This window comes from Panicum virgatum, chromosome 1K, assembly GCF_016808335.1.
Source record: "Panicum virgatum strain AP13 chromosome 1K, P.virgatum_v5, whole genome shotgun sequence".
NCBI lineage: Eukaryota > Viridiplantae > Streptophyta > Magnoliopsida > Poales > Poaceae > Panicum > Panicum virgatum.
The window spans coordinates 36,361,178-36,381,765 of NC_053136.1; the positions used below are offsets into that span (position 1 = coordinate 36,361,178).

The 20,588-nt window shown below is 41.2% G+C and overlaps 2 protein-coding genes and 1 long non-coding RNA gene across 6 annotated transcripts; all 3 read left to right on the forward strand.

Annotated features, from left to right (window-relative positions):
- The first annotated feature begins 1,063 nt into the window (after positions 1-1,063).
- Positions 1,064-2,910, forward strand: LOC120705140. Its single transcript, XR_005687803.1, has 2 exons — positions 1,064-2,172; positions 2,268-2,910. It is a non-coding gene; the product is annotated as an uncharacterized LOC120705140 (long non-coding RNA).
- Positions 2,911-7,046: 4,136 nt separating this feature from the next.
- LOC120705148 (calmodulin-binding protein 60 B-like) lies at positions 7,047-12,418 on the forward strand. 4 transcript variants are annotated; one of them, XM_039989648.1, is made up of 9 exons: positions 7,047-7,255; positions 7,348-7,518; positions 8,596-8,671; positions 8,777-8,835; positions 8,967-9,460; positions 9,571-9,731; positions 9,817-10,020; positions 10,412-10,646; positions 11,525-12,418. In XM_039989648.1, the coding sequence occupies exons 2-9, from the start codon at positions 7,403-7,405 to the stop codon at positions 12,124-12,126; spliced, it is 1,947 nt and encodes a 648-aa protein (XP_039845582.1). In that variant the 5' UTR covers positions 7,047-7,255; positions 7,348-7,402; the 3' UTR covers positions 12,127-12,418. The 4 variants fall into 4 exon arrangements, with proteins under 4 accessions (XP_039845582.1, XP_039845586.1, XP_039845590.1 ...); XM_039989652.1 differs by having other exon boundaries at positions 11,528-12,418; XM_039989656.1 differs by having other exon boundaries at positions 7,058-7,255; positions 10,412-10,631.
- Positions 12,419-18,747: 6,329 nt separating this feature from the next.
- Positions 18,748-19,374, forward strand: LOC120656890 (protein AUXIN-REGULATED GENE INVOLVED IN ORGAN SIZE-like). The gene has a single exon (XM_039935103.1). The coding sequence runs from the start codon at positions 18,875-18,877 to the stop codon at positions 19,193-19,195; it is 321 nt and encodes a 106-aa protein (XP_039791037.1). The 5' UTR covers positions 18,748-18,874; the 3' UTR covers positions 19,196-19,374.
- The last annotated feature ends 1,214 nt before the right edge of the window (positions 19,375-20,588 follow it).

Consider the following 20,588-nt stretch of genomic DNA (forward strand, 5'->3'; position numbering starts at 1 on the left):
AAGTTGTAGATATATTAAAATATATCATGTTATTATGGAGATCGCATGAGGAACCGTCAAAAACGGTAGTACAATATTTTTTTTACAATATAATATGCTATGTTGAATGGATTATGGAAATAATTGTGGTTAAAGAAGGGTTAGATAATTTATTAAGGAGGTTGGAGCACAATTAGTCATGTACTTAATGTATTTGCGAAATTATATTGCAATTAGTAGCGCATTTTTTTATAAGGGAGCGGTGGTTGTACTAAATTTGACATGTTATTATGGAGGTAGCATGAGAAGCTATAGAAGGATGGTGATACGATATTATATTTTTAGTAAATTAAAATGTTATGTTAAACGAATTATGAAAATGCTTTGAATTTAAAAAACTTGCTATACAGTGAAGTTGTAGATTTTGAATTTTTAGGCAACTTTTGTATTGATCACTTTTTATTTAAAGATATTTTGGTGTCAAAATTATAGGTGCAACGGGTTGCATGTAAATATTTGTTTAAATGAATTGGGAAAGTATTTTGAATTTTAAAATTTGCTCTATAATGAAGTTGTAGTTTTTGAATTCTTGATTAAATTTTATGTTGAGCAACTTTTGATTCCAACACGTTTTGGTGTTTAAATTGTACGTATAATGTTGCTCGTGTGGAAGTAATGGATGAAACAAGTTGTGGTTTGATTCAATTAAAATCTGAGGGTTTTTTTGAAAAAAAACTTGAGAGAGGATAAGGACGGCGGGTTTATTTTATTAAAACTCAAGGTTTTATTTGTAAATTTCCTTCAACCAGCACTGTTGGGCTGCGGGTTGATTTTGAGAAAAACCGAGGGCTTTTTCGCAAAATTTTCTAAGAGAGGAACTTGGACTGCGGGTTGATTTCTCTTAAGTTAGAGGGCTTTTTTGCAAAATGGCCGGGTAAAGCACGATCTGAGCCGTCCGCCCGGCCGATCCGATGGCCGGGATTTGCCGGTGACGTGGCCTGCTTCGCTGGCCTCGGAATTGGCCAGGATTCGTAGATAGAGATTCTACACAAAGAGATTTTGCTGCAGCAGTGGTAGAATTTATCAGATCCACCATCAACATATTGTTTTTCTTGGTGGTACATGACAGACATCCTCAAGTGCACTTGACGTTTGGGTCCGTATGATTAATTATTGCCATATTACTGCTTTGAGAAAAGAATAACAAATCTAATCGATGTTCACAGTTAATGAGAAAAAACTGGTAAGTAAATAGTAAAATGAAGCTGATCATCATTGCTTGTACCTAACATTTCAGTTCAACATCTAAAAAAAGTTTCAGTTCTAAATTGTGCCGTACATTTTACTTTAATTGTACACGGTTGATTCTTCTGACATTACTTTGCAAGTACTGCAACTGAAGCGAGCTTTAACACACTTGAAGTATTGTTATGTCACTCAAGGTACCCTGATCCAGAAAACAGGAGTAACCTAACTGTCATACATCAAAACTTCATTGTTGAAGTTTCCAGCACACCATGCTTCTATACAAATGTTCACTCATTTCCTTCCTGAATCAGATCAGCGGAAATATCTGCAATTAGTCTTTTTTTTCTTTTATTGGACAGCTGTTTCTATAGTTCGGTATTTAGGTTGAATAAAATTTGGCTCAGCAATTCACTATTTGAGCTTGGTGTAAGCTTAGCAGAACCAACAAAATGACTCCTTTAGCTTAGCGTCGTGGGTTAATCAGACTTGGAAATGTGAGCTTCAGTCTTGGGTTCAGTGCTCTTGCTACATTAAGCCTATCGGATTATTGGATAGGCAAGCAACCAGTTTGCAAAAGTTCCCTTGTTCGATCAAACTCTTAAGAGATTAAGTGGATGGAGCCAAGCAACTAATTCACAGAATGACAGAAGTGGATGGTCTACCAACAACCATCACTGTTGCAAATTAAGTTATTCAGCTTTCTACGTCAAACCTGCTTTAGTTAGGTTGATCAGGGTAAGATAACTACTGAACAGGACCAAGCAATTTGTAAACACCCAAAGCTGTCTTATAGGACAGCCATGTTGAGTCTTCAAGGACCTGCAATAAATTTCAGGTTAGTGCATTGTGTTTAACTTGGGCGTGGTCTCCATATATGGCAAGCAAAGCATCATGCAGAGCACATCAAGCAACAGTTCAGAGCCATGTATCTGCAAATATGTTAAGGTATGTTTACTGCAAGCCAGAGCTTTTGCCTATATCCTTATAAGTGGGGAAGGAACCACTTTCTGATCATTTGTTCATATCATTTTTAATTTTAGGCGCACCTATGTCCACGGATATGCAGATTGATAAGGATGAGTTCAACTTAAACTTGTCGCTCAGCAGCCATATCCTCCAAAGCTTCCAACAATATTTTCTTGCAGCTACTGTCCTCAGAAGTTCCACAGTGCTCATGCGTTAGGTGGCCACCAGAATGCGCATAAGCTCCAGCGTAGCCTTGGGAAGAGGAATCAAGAGACTTTTTCTAGCAGTAAGACAAGGGAAAGATGAAAAATGCTGGGATGCTGAAGCTGCCAGCGATGTTCCAGGCACTGCAAGGATCAGGTGGTTCAACACTATCTAGCAGCACAATGATCCAGAAAGTTCTTCAACAGGAAGTAGTCTAATTGAGATCTAGCAAATGGGATAAATGATAATCAACTTGTCTCCGAAGCTATAATATGTTATCCCCTTTCTTCTTCCTTTCTATCATAGTTTGAATCTCCACAGGCTACATATCTTGTTAACAATGCCTGCAGTGTTTATCATCCACAATGTCTTGTGAACTTTCATGGACCCAACATTTCACATAATTGAAGTGGACAAGATCTCCAAGTTTTTAGCCTGCTTCTGGTGGTGACAGATTCAACAAATCTGTGCTTTGGATACTCTTTGAATAAAATTATTGATTGTCATAGTTGTGATGCCAATTGCCACAGGTGATCTGTACCTAAATACTCCAAATAAATCATGTCCTTTTATCGTCAGCTACCAGCTTATGAATCTGTTTGGATATTCTCATAATGGATTAAGGGGTCAATGAAGGTTATGATTGTATTCTTAGCCACACTATTTACCAACTTCCCCCATATACATTCAAACTATTTATAAAGTTCATTCCTTTACTATCTGCATAATTGCTTACACTGGATGACTGGAAAGACTTGTGCCGCTACCCGTGGCATCGCAAGGCCTAATGGTTCATTCTCGAGGACACATTGCAGCCTAGTAGTAAAGCATAAGGTCGTGGTCGTTAAGTTGCATGGGTGCATCTTGCATCATGTATCCACTCTCTTTTTTACCTATCAGATAAACAGTGCTCCTCTGATGTATTCTTTTCTTTTCATGGAATGCATCAGCAACCCGATTTCACCATTGGTTTCACAAATTCTGATGTTGAGGCTGCTAGAATTTTGCTCTATTGTTTTGCTTTGCACATGGGTAAGGGTAACATTCTATTCCTTTGAACAGCAGCAGTCCCGTGATGTGAGGAATCCTTGCGTGATTAGTCTAGTGTGGTTTTCTTTCTTGTCTCTGGTACAGAGTGGAAATTATGAAGTCGCTCCATTGCAACGCCGCAGAGCACTCCAGCTTGTGAGTGGAATTATCACAGCAGTCAGATGCAGCTAACAGATTGCTTCAGCTCTGCATGTGGTGCGGAAGGGTTCGGTCGTGCAGGAAATCTCGTGTAATTTTTGATCCTCCGAATGGCGACTCCGTGGTTCGGGTTCCGTTGCATGGTTACATGACGAACCGTGTACCCCGTCAGGCCGTCACGACGACGCCGCGGGGTTCAGGGTCAGCTTCGCCGGGATGATCGCGGACACCGCCACGACCAGACCGCGCGCGCCATTGCCGTCTTCCCCTACGCTGCTGCCGCGCACATACGTGCCTGGTGAAGTGTGCAGCATGAGCAGATATCAACATATTTTTATTGTTGGAATTTGTTGAGTTGTTGCACGGGCTATGGCAATGATTCACGGGATCGAGGAGTTGGAATTCGCGTTCTGGTTTATGAAACTAGCGGAGATGTATGTGCCACAGGCACGTATTTCCATCAAGCAACCAACGATGTCATTTATTTTTCTTTCAAAAATAATACACGTATTTATTTTTCTTCCATAAAACAACGATATCAATGTAAATGAAAGTAAAATGTGTGCCAGAGAAAAGTAATACGTGGGTACAAGAGGTGGGTAGATGAATACTTAGTGTAAAAAGAATTAGAATTTTGGTGGAAATATTTTCCTTCTATTAATTTTGTGGGTCTACACCCCTTTCGTCAAACATTTAGCCTGACAAGTGGGACCTCTGTGAGGGGTACGGTGGGCCTAATCTTGGTGAGAAAGAGTTACAATTATTTCAACTTTTATAGATAAAATAAAAATAAAATAGAATATATAGATAATATCATTACGACTTAATATACAAACAACATTGACGCAAATAACAAATTGTTAAGTTATTTTTTGAAATAATAATTGTTAAGTTTTATACCATCGCTTTGATATGTAAAGCTTTAAGCACTAAAATCAATATTTTTTCTTAACCTTTTTAGCCACCATCCTCAATCATTATATTTTCATCCAACAGCTCAACTGCTCTTTAATAACCCTCCTCCTAACTACTCTCCACCACTTTTTACCCGTTGCTTGGGAAGCGTGCACGCTTGTGAGGGTAGCACGCTTCCCAAGCGATAGATTAAAAAGGAACCAAGGGAGTATACCACAAAGCCTATTTTTTCTCCTTTTGAAATCTTTGATCTGATGGTACATCGTCCTCCACTTGTGTATATCTTGATCCGACGATCCACCCCTCCCTTCAATTGTGTATAAGTATGCCCACCCTGACCCTAATTCCTCATCCCTAACTTAGCCGCCGCCTCTTCTCCACTGTCCCATTTCCCCAGATCCCTCACTCCTCTTGCGTGCACTCACAATTGCCTATATTGATGGCAACAACATTGTCGATCACCGCATCTCTTCACATCCACTCCATTCTCCTTTTTTGGCTGCTCATCAATGACAAATCCATCACCGGATCCGCCATCTCCATCTCTCGACACCTCCTATTAGGAGCGCTATGCACAGTCACCAATCCAGTCCATTTGAAAAATCAGGTGGGATCTTCTATTCGACCCCTCCAAAATCAGGGATCATATTATTTTTCTAACATTCTCGTCACTAGAGCCAGAGAAGATCCTCCAAAATCAGAGATCATATTATTTCCCTAACCTTCTCATCGCAGAGCCGGAGAAGATCCTCCAAAATCAGGGATCATATTATTTCCCTAACCTTCTCATCGCCAGAGTCAGAGAAGATGGAGGCCGCTGGAGCACAAATTGTGACACACATCGCAAGGTAAATCCTAAAACTTCTCTAGCAGTCAAGTACTAGAGTAAACATACAAATTAAGGAAAAAGTCTATTTTTGACCATCCAATTCTGGTCTCAGTTTGGTTTTGGCCATCGAACTCCGAAACCGGATATTTTTGGCCATCCAACTATCAAAACCGTTCAAATTTGACTATCAGATTGTTTTGGTGGGTGGTTTTAATTTTTTATTTACAATTAAGTCCTTAGATCTTAAAATGATTATTACTTTTTGCCCGTACCTCCGATTCAGGTCATTTTTGCGGTCACGCATTCGTAACGGTGAGCTTTATTTTTTAAAATGTTCTTCATACTATTTTATCACTATTTATTATATTATTCTTATATTATTGTGTAAAAAACAAAATAAAAGAAAAGTAAAATAAATAGTTACAAAATAATATAAAAAATATTTTAAAAGACAAAGCTCATCGTTATGAAGTCATGACCACAAGAATCACTTAAATCGGAGATACGAGTTAATCATTGGATTAAGAATCACTTAAATCGGATATACGAGTTAATCCTTGGATCTTAAAATGATTAAATCGTATCTCTGATTTAAGTGATTCTTGTGGTCATGTGTTCGTAACAATGTGCTTTATCTTTTAAAATGTTGTTCATATTATTTTGCAATTGTTTGTTTTACTTTTCTTATATTGTTGTTTTTACATAACAATATAAGAATAACATAACAAATAGTGATAAAATAGTATAAAGAACATTTTAAAAGATAAAGCTCACCGTTACAAACGCTTGGCCACAAGAATGACCTAAATCGGAGGTACAGGCAAAAAATAATAATCATTTTAAGATCTAAGGACTTAATTATAAATAAGAAAAATTAAAACCACCAATCAAAATAGGTCAAATTTGAACGGTTTTGATAGTTAGATGGCTAAAGATACCCGGTGTTAGAGTTCGATGGCCAAAATTAAACCGAGACCAGAGTTGGATGGTCAAAAATGGACTTTTCCCACGAGTTAATAGTGATGTGTAGACATCTATCGAGTACTGGATGGATTTGGCATCAGGCTGACCCACCGAATGGAGTACAAAGTTTTTGCCGGGTGCAATCCATCCGTCGAAGCACAGTAGCGCACCTCTCTTGGCACTTCACACTGTGCCCACGATCACAGTAGCCCGTCCCCCGTAGTAGGAATGACGAAGGAGGAGTGGCAGTATTGGGATCTCATCGGCACAGAAGATATCCTGACTACGCACAGTGTCGGGCGCCCCCACAGGCCACATGTGTATGTGTTTCTTCACCAACCACGAACTCTATTGAACCAGGCGAACCCACTCCACTGATTGGTGGGACGCTGTTCCCGAGGCCCACCTGTCATGCGTGCTGCCTCACCCGCGCGACCCTCACCGACAGGTGGGCCCATACCAACGTCGGCCCACCAGTCAGCGAGCCACCAGAAATGAGCGGCAGTGCACAAGGTAAGAAATATCCTATCATCCGGTCCGGCCATCTTTTCGTAGCCGCCGCCGTCGGCACGCACCCCCCCACCTCGTCAACACCCACTATTCCACCCACCCACTGACCGTTGGTCCCACATCCGCGGGACCCGCCCGTCATTGTCCGGAGGGGATGGACCCTCCGGTTCCGCGGGCCCGGGGAGTCAGCGAGCGAGAGCCGTGCCGGAGCGGCTTGCGGCCAGGTAGGCGAAGCACGGCAAGTAAACAAAAACATTTGAGCCGTAAAGAAAGGCGAGGAGGCTGGCGAGAGCGAGCACAAGCGCAGCACCACCCACGCCACGCACGCACACCGGCGCTCGCCGCCACACTCATCAGAGAGCGGGAACGCGCGCGCAGATCTCCCGCCGCGGCCCGAGCCCTCGCGATTCCGGCCGTAGCGGTGCCGTCCTGGTCGCCGGCGGCTTCGATTCGGTAGCCGCGGCCGCTTCAGTGCGGCTCCCGTAGCTATTTTGGGGATTTTTCTCCCCTTTTGTTTCCTTAACCTGGGTTTGTGATGGGCGCAGATCTGACGGGGCCCCCGGCGGCGGCTGCGGAGGCTAGGGTTAGGGTTCCGCCGCGATGCAGCGGCCGGGACGGCTGCAGCGCACGGGGTCGAAGCGCGGGCTTGACCCCACCGGCGGTGGCGACGACGACGACCATGCGCCGAAGCGGCCGCGCGTCCCCGCCCTCGCGAGGTGAGCGTGCGTTGAATGTTTTTTATTCTGCTATGTAAGGGTTTGTGATTGGTTAGGGTTCCGGTTCCGTGGCTAGGTTGTCTGCCGCTTTGCGGCCGGATGAAATTTGAATCCTTCGCTTTAGTTTGATTCGATTGAGATGACTGATGGAAGTAGCAGTGGATGTTGCTAGTGTTGCTGTTGCTGTTAAACTTCAAATCGGTACAAATGAGTGCAGGATGTTTGCCTAATTGTTTTTTTTTTGTCAATTTGGTTAACTGTCAGACTGAGAGTTCGAACTGGAGGATGGTTTGGTTTACATGTGGAAACTATTTTTTGTTCTGAGATGGGGTGGAAACTATTATGAAAGAAGGAAGAAGCTCGAGTGGATAATTATGAACCTTAAATGCAGTGTGGTCCATGCAAAAGTGATGTTTTTTTTTTCCGGCAGTTCTGAGTGTTTGCTCTTTTGGCTGCTGGGTTCTGTCCACCTCAGAGCACCAACTTACTGATAGCAAAGCGTTATGCTGTATAAAGTGGATGATCCAGTGATTATAGAAATTGAAGTTCGATATTAGCATGTATTTCTGCCATGCTGTTCTCGAAACAATTTCTCCTGATTCAGTAGTGAATACAAGCTGAGTTATAAATTAGCAATCCACATGCCAGAACCATGATCCCGGCAGGGCTGTCAGTCTGCTCTTACTATTATTGCTACTACTTTTATTGCTGTTATGAATACCATTTTTTCTCGTCCTTTCACTCTGAGATTTGTTTGCTACTTTGTTAGTTAGTTTTGATGCCTGGTGTTGGGTTTCATCTCTACCCTATCCCACCTTTCTTGGGAATAGAAGATTTTTCTTGTTGTGTATTAGTGTAATATCTTGTTTATGGTGGGAATAGAAGGTGGGTGCACAGTTAGGGTTTGCTAATATATTAGATGCAATAGTTATATAGTCAAATGAGATGCTGATAATTCACAAAATAATTTTGCTCGAATTTAGTTGATAAGTTACAGGCTTACAGGTTACAGCTTTTTTTATACTACCTTCATGTTACAAATGTATTTGTTGCTTAACTGATGATATGTTTTTTCAGTGTCATTGTGGAAGCTCTCAAGATGGACAGTCTGCAGAAGCTTTGTTCATCACTCGAGCCCATTCTCCGAAGAGTTGTGAGTCAAATTGCTGATGGACTTATGCTTTACTTTACATGTAAATTCTGCATACAGTTTTCTTATCCTTATTGATATATCTGATCCATTCTATTTGGGTACTAGGTAAGCGAAGAAGTAGAGCGTGCTTTAGCCAAATTGGGCCCTGCTAGGATCCAAGGAAGGTAAAAAAAATTAACTTATCTTCACGGTGATGCTTGGAGGAGGATGCTCGAATTTGAAATTTATTGTTGCAAATGTGATTCGACCACACATTAAACATTTTGATATGTGACACTAATACAAATTAAAACAGATCCTCCCCCAAACGAATTGAAGGCCCTGATGGAAGAAATCTTCAGCTTCAGTTCAGAAGCCAGTTAGCCCTTCCAATCTTTACTGGTGGAAAAGTTGAAGGTGAGCAGGGAGCAGCTATACATGTTGTGCTGCTGGATGCAAACACTGGATGTGTTGTTACCTCAGGTCCTGAATCGTTTGCAAAACTGGATATCCTTGTGCTCGAGGGCGACTTTAATAAAGAGGAAGATGAGGATTGGACAGAAGAAGAGTTTGAAAGTAATATTGTCAAGGAACGTGAAGGGAAGAGGCCTCTTTTGACGGGTGACCTGCAAGTGACTCTTAAAGAAGGTGTTGGAACCATAGGGGAGCTTACCTTCACTGACAACTCCAGCTGGATAAGAAGCAGGAAATTCAGACTTGGGCTGAGGATTGCTCCTGGCTTTTGTGAAGGTATTCGTGTCCGAGAGGCCAAGACAGAAGCTTTCCCCGTTAAGGATCACAGAGGAGAATGTATGTGTGGCACACATTCTTGATTTACTCATAGCATTAAATGATATAAGCATTATGTCTTTTCTTAGAGTTAGCACAGTTGCCAAACATGCTGATTTTGTATTTATTAGTGTACAAAAAGCACTACCCACCTGCGTTGAAGGATGATGTTTGGAGATTAGAAAAGATTGGCAAAGATGGTGCATTCCACAAGAAGTTAAATGCCAGTGGAATCTACATGGTTGAAGATTTCCTCCAGCTTCTTGTTAGGGATCAGCAGAGATTGCGTAGCGTGAGTTCTATGATGCCTGTTACTACTTACTAGGTTGTAACTTGCGGTGTCGCATATATGATCTAACGTCCTTTGTTTTCTGTAGATTCTGGGCAGCGGCATGTCAAATAAGATGTGGGAGAGCCTTGTTGAGCATGCAAAGACTTGTGTCTTAAGTGGAAAGCATTATGTATATTATGCTAGTGACACAAGAAACGTTGGTGCAATATTCAATAACATCTACGAGTTTACTGGGTTGATTGCTGATGATCAGTTCATTTCAGCAGAAAATCTCACAGACAATCAGAAGGTTAGTGCCCCCTTCTCGCTCTCTCCGGCTCTGCCACCCACAAGGCCTTAAGTTGAAAACCATCACAAATTTGTTTTAGTTCATCAGCTTGATATTCTGCTAATGTAACCAGTAGAGAATCAGTATGCAAATGATCATATTCTTGTTTGAAGAATAGCTTGGGAAGTTGCTATACATAATACATTAACAAATCATCACTATACTAAACTGAATGAATCATGGCAAAGTCAAGACCTGGAAGTCATGAACATTAAGTGGATGTTTGGATGAGAGGGATGGCTTTGAGAGTTTTTATGATTTATTAGCTAAACACCAAGGATTTGAAACCAAATCTTCTATCCAAGGTGTGGTCTACTGAATAAATCATGACCTTGCTTACCTTGAACTGCAGGTCTATGCAGACGCATTGGTAAAGAAGGCATATGAGGACTGGATCCATGCTGTAGAGTATGATGGCAAGGCACTCTTGAGCTTCAAGCAGAAAAAGAAATCTGTCACAACAAGAAGTGACACTGCAGCTGCTTCAACAAGCGATCCTGCTTCATATGGTTCGGCCAATTCACAGAAACAATCGTCCCTGCCAGCGAAATCTGGACAACCTTCCTCGGCAGGTAGTATGAATGATGGTGAGCTATTGAGCCTTCTTGTTAACTTTTTTTGTTTTAGCCATGCCTCACTAGGCCAGAAATTTTCAAGGCAAATTAGCATGGTACTGTTGCGAAGGGCATGAATTGAAATAACATGTATTGTGAAGATGACATTTATGCTGGTGGCCACGTGCTAGTGACACAATGGAATCTTCCAACTAGTTGATATTTGCAATGGCACTATACAGTATTGCCCAATGCCCTTCTTTTATCATTTCTCATGACATGACCAGTGATTTCAGCCTAAGCCCATTCTCCCACTCATCCTTGCTAATTCACACAGTCACAGAAAATGGGGTTGAAGGCACCGTTCCTTGACCCAGGAACATCGACCCTGTCTTGGGAGCATGAGGTCATTTTCATCCCTGCCTTGTAAAAACCTCTCGAGTGTACCATGTTCCTCGACCACCTAGACCTGGGAACTCTGTGAACTCACATTAATGTGAAAAAATGATAATGAAGTTTCTGATGGTTTATTTTCACTATGTTGCACATAACCCAAGACTTCACTTCAATTTTTTTCTGTTACTTTAATCTGTTATGATAGCATAATAAGACTTTGCTTCTGCATATGCTAGATTATGACAATGACCAGTCAAGTAGGCTTCCTCGGTTATTCTAGATGCTGGAATCATGTCATTAGTAAGCAATTGCACTGATAATGCATACTGCAGCTGTTGCTTTACAACATGTACAATACTAACTTAACAATTGTCAGTTGTGTAAAGAAACATGTTACTGCTTATGACTATGGAATATGGATGTGCGGTCCGCCGTCCGCATGATAGTTGTGTGAATTTAATCAATTTATCATGTGTGCGCTGTACTGAAATCTCTGAATTACTTTTACTTTTCAGCAGATGGAACTAGAAGTGCATACAATGGAAACCAGTCAGCAAGACAGGCAGCCAACACTGAGAACATTCCCACAAACATCACCATGCAATATGACAGGAGTGCACTGTTGCCAGAAAGCCAATTTAGTGGTTCATCCCTTCAGGCTCAAGCTTCAAGAGGGTCCAATATGCTAGCATTGGGACCTCTGCAGCAACAGAACCAAAGTTTTGAATTCCCAGCACTTGGTCAGTCCATGCAGTCAGGGATGAATCCTTTTGATGAATGGCCGCAACCACAGGAGAACCGTGGTGGGGTTGATGACTACTTGATGGAGGAGATTAGGATGAGGAGCCATGAGATACTAGAAAATGAAGAAATGCAGCAAATGTTGCGGATTCTGAGCATGGGTGGCGCAGGAACCAACCTAACTGAAGATGGCTTCAACTTCCCTTCTTACATGCCTACACCTTCCCCGAACTTGAGCGTTGAGGATGACCGCACCCGTGCGCCTGGGAAAGCTGTTGTCGGGTGGCTCAAGATCAAGGCTGCGATGCGGTGGGGGATCTTTGTGAGGAAGAAGGCTGCCGAGAGAAGAGCTCAGCTTGTTGAGCTTGACGACTAGAGAAAGTATTAACAGCTGGAAGCATGCGCTCTCGAGCTGGTCTTGTACCAAGGTTTCATCGATGTTGTTTGTGTACGGGTGGGCTCAGCTCAGCTATGACCCTTAGGCGGACAGTTCTGGCCCTGAGCTTAATTATGGACAAAACTCATTTCCATTTTTCCTTTTGTATAGCTCTTCCTGCCATTTTCCATGCTTTTGTTTGTTTAGTGTGATGCTAGTCCTGTTATGAACCTTAACCTGAACTCTGTACATTTATTTGTTACAGAATCCAAACAGGCATTAAACATTGGCACCTGGGCACCCTTTGCTCCGCTGTTAAACACAGGACCCAAGACCCAACCAACGCCATTTGCGGGGGCCTATGCACTATGCTGCGCGGATAATTATGTGTTTCCGGCGGAGGTGTTTGGTAGCACCGTGGCAGCAGAGCTTGAGGATGTTTTGTTGTCTCGACTCTCGAGTAGTCTAAGGTCTTTCATTTTGATGCTTCCGAATGTCTAAATAACCCCCCAAAAAAATATTGTCTAAAATACACCGCAGTACCGTACCTAGTTTAAAACTAGAAAACCTGGGGCGCGGGGCGCCAGGTTGGGTTACCAGTGATAACTTGTCTATATATATATATATATATATATATATATATATATATATATATATATATATATATATATATATATATATATATATATATATTGTATGGTTGAACGCAGTTAAGATAAATCTGTCGCTTTGTTATTTTCGCATAGTTTTCATGGTGTGCAGCTCGTTATTGCACCTGGTATATATTGTGGGCATTATACTATGGAGATGCTGTTTTAAGTAGTATATTATTTTGGGTATCGAAATCAAGCTGTGACCTTTTTTTTTTTGGTGAAAGAAGGGGTAGGATAATTTATTAGGGAGGGCGGAGCATAATTAGTCTGATACTTAATGTATTTGCGAAAACCTATTACGATTAATAGACGTGTTATTTTTTTAGGAAGTAGTGGATATATGAAAATATGACGCGTTATTGTGGAGGTAGCATGAGAAGCCATAGAAGAGAGGTGGTACGATATTATATTTTTTGAGCAAAATAAGATGTTTTTGTTGAACGAATTATGAAAGCGGTTTGAATTTACAAAACTGTGCTATGTACTAAAGTTTAAGATTTTGAAATTTGTGGCAACTTTCGTGTTGATTATTTTTTGTGTTCATGGTGTTTTGTTGTCTAAACTGTAGGTACAATGGTTCGCATGTACCCGTTTGTGCAAACGAATTGCGATAGCGTTTTGGATTTTACAATTCGCTATATAATGAAGTTGGATTTTTTGAATTCTTGATCAAATTATATATCGAGCAGTTTTGATTCCAACGCGTTTTGGTACTTAAATTGTACTATAATGTTGCTCGTGTTGAAATAACGGATGGAACGGGCTATGGTTTGATTTAATTAAAATTTGAGGGTTTTTCTATAAGAAATCGTGAGAGAGGATCTGTATGGTGGGTTGATTTTAGGAAAACTTAAGGTTTTCTTTGCAAGTTTCCTTGAACCTGACTGTTGGACTGCGGGTTGATTTCGAGAAAGATTGAGGGCTTTTTTGCAAGATTTCCTGAGAGAGGAGGCCGGACCGCGGGTTAATTTCTTTAAAGTCCGAGGAATTTTTTTGCAAAACGGCTGTGAAACGTGACTGTTGGACTGCGGGTTGATTTCGAGAAAAGTTGAGGGTTTTTTTGTAAAATTTTCTGAGTGAGGAAACCGGACCACGGGTTGATTTCTGTAAAGTTCAAGAATTTTTTTGCAAAATGTTCGGAAAATGCAAGATCCAGGCCGTCCGTCCGCCCGGCCGGAAAACGCGGCCGACGTGGCCACGCTTGAAATGGGCCGGGCGGTACGCCCTTTCGTGTTTTAGAGATAACCTCACCAGTGCTCTATGAGCTTTGATCTTACATGTTCAAACACAAACATCTTTTTTTATCAGCAATGATGTTCCATGTATATATGACAAAAAAGAAGAGGATCACGGACTATGCGCGTCGGGGTGTAGCCGTGTATGGTGTTGTGTACTCGATGCCTATCTGGTTGAGAACGAGCTCTTACCAAGTGTCCACATAATCCTCTCGTTGCTCTGGTCAAAGACGAGGCAAAGCAAGCTAATGTCGGAATCAAGCTCGCACTTACAAAAATGCTCCCAAGGCAGAGTTGTAGACCCAGACAGGAGCACTATCAGGTTAATTAACCCCATTATTAGCATCGATCGACAAGGACAGCATCAAGAACCCCAAGATTGCAGGTGCAAATTAACATGCATGAACTCGGACACAATAAGACAAAAAGGCGAGATAAACAAATGGGTGGCCGAGCCAGCAATGGCAGTACGTGTGTTCGTTGTACGGGACCAATGCGAGTGACAGTGAATAGGTGGATCTTTATGTCCGAGTCCTTTGAAAAATGCTGTTTCACGAACTGATCAATAGAAAAACCACATATCTCGTACCGTGGTTGAATAGCATGGTTCGGTACATTCCATGTATTACTATTGCCGATCCTATGTACCGTATGTCTTGTCAAATTTAAGTAGGGTGGATCTACAAAATATTTAGAAGAGGCCCAAATTCACGCAAGTGTGTCCACACCCCTCCTGACTTGACGAGGAATCCATTCTCGCGAACAAGAGACTCCTTTATATCATCTTCAACCTCTAGCCTCTCCTTCCAAGTTTCAATAGCAATGAATTTATAAGGGAGCTTATAAGAGGTTCAATCCTTCCAACAATAGTAGGAGGGGTTCGAGCGCCGTGCATCCCAGCGCTAGATCTGCCCTGCTGCTGCGGGCGATCAACTGTATTCTCATAAATGAATGATTTGGCAGGGGCCTTTTTGCAAAGGAAATATTTACGGAAAGGGTCAAAGCAAACTACGAGAGTTGCTTCTCGAGCGCGGAGCTGGCAGGGAGATTATTCGCTTAATCATCATTAAACAAGATCAGGCCGGGCGACTGCGGCGTAGCAGTAGTCCAGGTAGTCGTAAATTAAGAAATGGGGGTTCCTGTGGCCACTGGCCAGGGGAGAGGAACCTCAGCTCCCGAGTGCATGCACTCCCCCGTTTCCCCCCAAAGATGTTGGCTTATAAAATTCACTCCGTCGCCTCATCGCCGTCACCTCAGCCTTCAGTTCCTCCGACGACGAGGCGCCGTATCAACCGGCCCGGGTGGATGCAGTGTACCCGGCGGCCGGTCCCAGAACCTTGGCTGCTGCTGCTGCCCTCATCATCCTCCTCGCGACCTGCCGGCCGGCCGGTCTCTCTCTTCACCATCACCACTCAGCTCGAGTGTATAGCTAAGGGCTTCTCCAGTGGCCGGTGCATCATCCGACGTGGTGTCCATGAATCGAATCATAACCGCTGGAAGAAGTCGATTCGTAAAGGAGAGAGAAAGAATCGACTCTCTTTTATGAGTCGAATCCTGAGCAATAAAAAAGGTGAACGGTGTCTCTCGTGAGAATCAAATGCAAGCGATGCCTCCCTGCATATATATAGTCTATTCTACACACAGGGTGTTGAATATTATTCAACGCACCGAAGTAAAATTCTCATGATATTTACTGCTGCAACAGAAGGTCTTGCTACAATAAATACACAATAATGTGTCACATCATAATTTTCTGCCCACTTTCAGTGCACATTAATTACGCATTATCTTCTCCCCTTATTTATCTCACATACCTGGTTTAATGAGTATTGATATTAGTAGTAATATTATCATAAAATTAGAGAAGTAATAACAACATAAATAGCTTCTCTATCATTGGGTCGATGTCATAATTAATTTTACTTCTCGAAATTTGTAAAATTACTCCTAGATATTACATGTCTAAATTTTCTAAGAACAAAGGATTATTTTGTAAACAATAATTTTTAAAATTGTGTTCATATAGATGAATGGATTAAATGCCAAGTAAGGAATAATATTATAGAACAAGGAATAATTGGCCATATACACAAGAAATAAAAATTGAGACCAAAGGAATGTGTGTGTTGTATGAGTCCATCATGTGTTTTTTACACATTCTGTAATCATGTTCCAAAATGTTGCATCTATACAAGAATATCTCATTTTAAAACACAAATGCATGCTAATTACTCTCCTAAATCTCACTCAAGTTAGTTTCTGTGCATGAATGCTTTTAACAGCCTCCTGAAATCCCTCGTCCTTCAATTTTATGAAAACTGCAGATTCCATGCATTCTTTCTATACACAAAGGTCTGCATATATTTCTCTCACAAATCTCGCTCAAACTAATAGGATGGCATGCAGGTTTTGACTTCCTTCTAAAACACTCTCTAATGCATGTTTAAGATAACATCAATGGAGATTCTTTGCATGCCGCATGAACAGCATGCTCAAAAAATATACTAGACCCGCTTAATGAAATAAATACAGCACGGCAATGGCGTTCTACTAATTTGGATAAATCATTTCACACCTTCGGATGAAACATTTTACTCCTTTCTGAGAATCACTTTACTCTTTCAGATAAATCAACTTACTACTCGTTTCAATGTTTCATACCTTATAAGCATGATATTTAGAATCCCTAGACATTTGTGATATGTTGGCGCCACTACTTGCTACGTCGGGGGTACACAGTATTGTGAAGCAAATGGTTAGGAGTTGGCAGCACTAAGTACTCCTAGTTTTTTACTCGCAGTCATCCCAAAATATATTACAACGACTCAATTAAATAACTGTACAACAACAATGGAGGTCTACTCTTTATGATAAATAATTTTACGCACTTGGATGAAATGTTCTACTCCAATGTCTGAATCATTTTACTTCAACAGATTAATCATTTTCCATGTGTATAAATAATCTTAGCATTTACATCCCGGCTAAAGTGTTCAGTGTCCTGTAATTAATTATCCTGACTAGCAAGAGTCAAACAAGTTTTAAATGCCCAGCAACAATCTACGTTTATGCCTGCCCACCGTGTCCCTCCAACTCCAGATCCCATCTCTCACAAATTACGTTCATATTCAAATTAAATATGCCACATATAGAATAAACGTTGTCATGCTAGCCTGTCTATTTTTAAAAATATTTGACCCCCCAATAAACTAGCTTTTTACTCCCGATCTATTATTTCTGAAACATACTAACACCACAGAAATTACTTCTAGGATCGTACTACTAATATTTACCGGCACATGTTTTTACTATAACTTTTACCAACGATCATACTACTAATCTTAAAATTACTTCTAGGATCATACTACTAAATGTAACTGGACTTATCAGATCTCTGACCATGACCATAACATGTGACATGGATCTCATCGAGGCTTCATCCCGGGAGCGCCCAATATCATTCATCTTATACTGTACTTAGAATCATTGAAAAACCATTTTTTACTCCCACGCACTCTAATTTATACTTCACCAGACACGGACAAGGGCAGCCCTGATTACACACATGCATGGAACAAATTCTTTTCTTGAAGCCACGATCCCACATAACTGTAATCTAGCTTTTTACTTTCACTGATTACAATTTATACTCCCATTAAAAATTTCAAGCTAAAGCGTCTCACTATGACGTGCTGATGGCGCCCCTGTTTTACCGGTCAACCAATGCTAAAATAACATGCAAGACATTGAAGTTGTATTAAATATTCTAGGCCCACGTGAAACCACGACATTATGACCAGACCCACAGCAAACCACATTAAAAGCCAATGAAACCCTATATTTTACTATCCTCTCAATCATGCACCGTAATTTTCTTCCGCTGGAGCCGTGAGCGTTAAATAACTATTCAACACACTGGATGTTAAATAGACCAGCCATATATATATATATATATATATATATATATATATATATATATATATATATATATATATATATCCCAACTACTCAATAGAGCCATTGCAAACCGTTGAGCTATAAGTGCACACAACGTCGGTTAAACCGGTCATATGCGTCGGTTTAACCGGCCACACTGATCCCGCAACTAGCCATTGAGCTCTGCAACTGTCTTTTTTTGATGACGTCATTGCACTGATGCCTTGAACTGATGCACCGTCGATTCAATCGGTCGTGAAGACTTCTTCTCCTGCTGCTTGACATGCTCTCTGGACAATGGTGATCGAGACCGATGCACCGGCGTTCTTAATTGTACCGTCAATTTAATTAGTGCTACTGATATTTCTTCACTTGATTTCCATTTGCATTGTCTAATGCACCGACCCGGTCATTTTTGATACGTTGGTTTAACCGCGACACCTCATCTTATGCTGAACTCATCCAATACATTTCTTTGAGTTCTTCGTTTTGTTGTGGCTTTGTACTTCATTCAACACGCGTGTTAGACCCATTGATTTTATCATCACATAACCACCAAAATTACAACTATAGTCTAATGGGACCGTATTCCTTCAACATGCATGGTTTTACACAGAATCTCATCATGGCGGTAAAGCCGGTAACGAACAAACCCTTACAGCACAACGTGCTCGTCAACACACAAAGAACAAGTAGCTAGATAATTGTGCTGCGAGTGCGCTACTCTATTTTACCGATTACTGATTCTCTTTGCACACTCATCACGGACTAAGGTAAGACTAGAGATTAATTAACCTACTACCTCTTGTTGGCCATCTTTAGCTAGCTTAAAAGCAGGTTCCGGCCAGAGGACAAGCCGAGAGGACCGAGGGGACCAACCAGCGCCATCGTTCCTCGAAGCGGCCGGCGCACGACCGCCCGTGAATGCCGTCGTCGCTGACACCACCGTCAGGCGGGAGGAGGACGACGACGGCTCACCTCGCCCCCGGCTGGCGCAAGTACCATGATGACCCAAGCACGCCGAGGGGCTTCTGCGCCAAGTACTTCTCCGTGGAGTCGTGCCTCCTGCTCGCCCTCATCACCGTGCTGCTGCTGGTGCTCCCGCTCGTCCTGCCGCCGCTCCCGCCGCCGCCGCTGGCGGTGCTGCTCCTGCCGGTGGCGCTGCTGGGGGTGCTGCTGGCGCTGGCGCTCATGCCGGCAGCCGGTGGCCGGAACGAGGTCGTGGACCCGGCGTCCTACTTATGATCTTGTAGATTGATGTGAATTAATTACAAGAAAAGTTTTGGGGGAGGTTTTGATTCGACGTTGTATCGATTTCAAACGCATATAGAGGATGTTCTTTTGTTAGTTTTCTCTTGGTTAGATGTTTGTATATAGTCTCCCTCTATGTTTGTCTGGAATTCTGTTTTATTTTTTACTTGACATCTTGCTTTATAAAATGTAATTATATTACTAGTACGTTGGAATGGAGGCTGGCTAAATGGTGGTGCACATCACTAGATCCTTATCTAATGGTCAACAGCTTAGAGCAAACAATTCAGTTTTTCTAGAAGAAAAAAAATGTTGTGTCTTGAAGAATTGTCGAATGAACCATATAAAAAAACACTAGATCGACTGGTAAAATAAAATGTTGAGTAGAGAAATATTGAGGAAGCATATATTGCATAGAAAAAGTGGTGTTCAAAAGATAAGAAAAAATGTTGATAATGAGGAGTTAGAATGAACTATATAGTGAAAAGATGGGGCATCTTTGAAAGAATGTTGACTAGAAAAAAGGTTGACAAAATGTTGACTAGAAAAAAAGGTGACCAAACATATATTGCATGGAGGAATGTTGAGTTGTGAAAAGTTGGTACTGGGAATGTTGAAAAAGGGAATTAATTTTTTTTGGAACGGACTCTTTCTAATGAACAAAATACTGCAACATGGTTTGAAGAATAAAAATGTTTATGGAAACATATAATGCATAGAAAAATACCATTGGCTCTTGATAAGAAGAGCAGCCACTTGACCTTGATGTGGTGGTTGATCACTTGTATCCTCCATGCACAACTATTTCTGTATTCCATTGTAAGTATATTTTAACTATCTACTAGATTCATTTATAAGTCATTCTCTTGTATAATTACGAGTCTAATTCTCCTACTTGAGTTGTAAGGAAATTGGTGTATGTGTAGTGCTTACGTTTGCTACAACATACTCCCACCAAATGTAATATAAAATTACAAAAAGTAATTGCCAAATAAAACTGCATCTTGCAACTAGAAGAAAATAAAAAAACATAACTAAAAATATGGTGTACAGAAGTAGAGAATCAGGTGTGTTTATTGATTTAGCATATTGCAAATTTTTTGATAAAAATATTAACTATCCTTTACTTGATCATTCCATAGCAGCTACTAACCTTGTTAAAAAGCGTGGGACAATCATAATCAGGGGTCGAAGGCCAAATGGAAATTGAAATAAAGCAGACTTTTTTTTTCACGAAACATACATCCGAGCAACTGATACAACAGATCTTGAGATTGATGAAGTCTCCCCCAAAAAAAAAGAGAGATTGACGAAGTCAAAATAGGAGCACATCATCTACCATTGAAAGTATAGCAACTTTGACAAAATGCGAGCAACAATATGATGC

Excerpts from the sequence above, each read along its gene's own strand:
- LOC120656890 (XM_039935103.1), top strand. The coding sequence starts at position 18,875 with ATGCCGTCGTCGCTGACACCACCGTCAGGCGGGAGGAGGACGACGACG.
- LOC120705148 (XM_039989648.1), top strand. The coding sequence starts at position 7,403 with ATGCAGCGGCCGGGACGGCTGCAGCGCACGGGGTCGAAGCGCGGGCTT. Across the intron at positions 8,672-8,776 it reads AGCCCATTCTCCGAAGAGTT|GTAAGCGAAGAAGTAGAGCG; the intron begins GTGAGTCAAATT and ends TTTGGGTACTAG. Across the intron at positions 10,021-10,411 it reads ATCTCACAGACAATCAGAAG|GTCTATGCAGACGCATTGGT; the intron begins GTTAGTGCCCCC and ends CTTGAACTGCAG.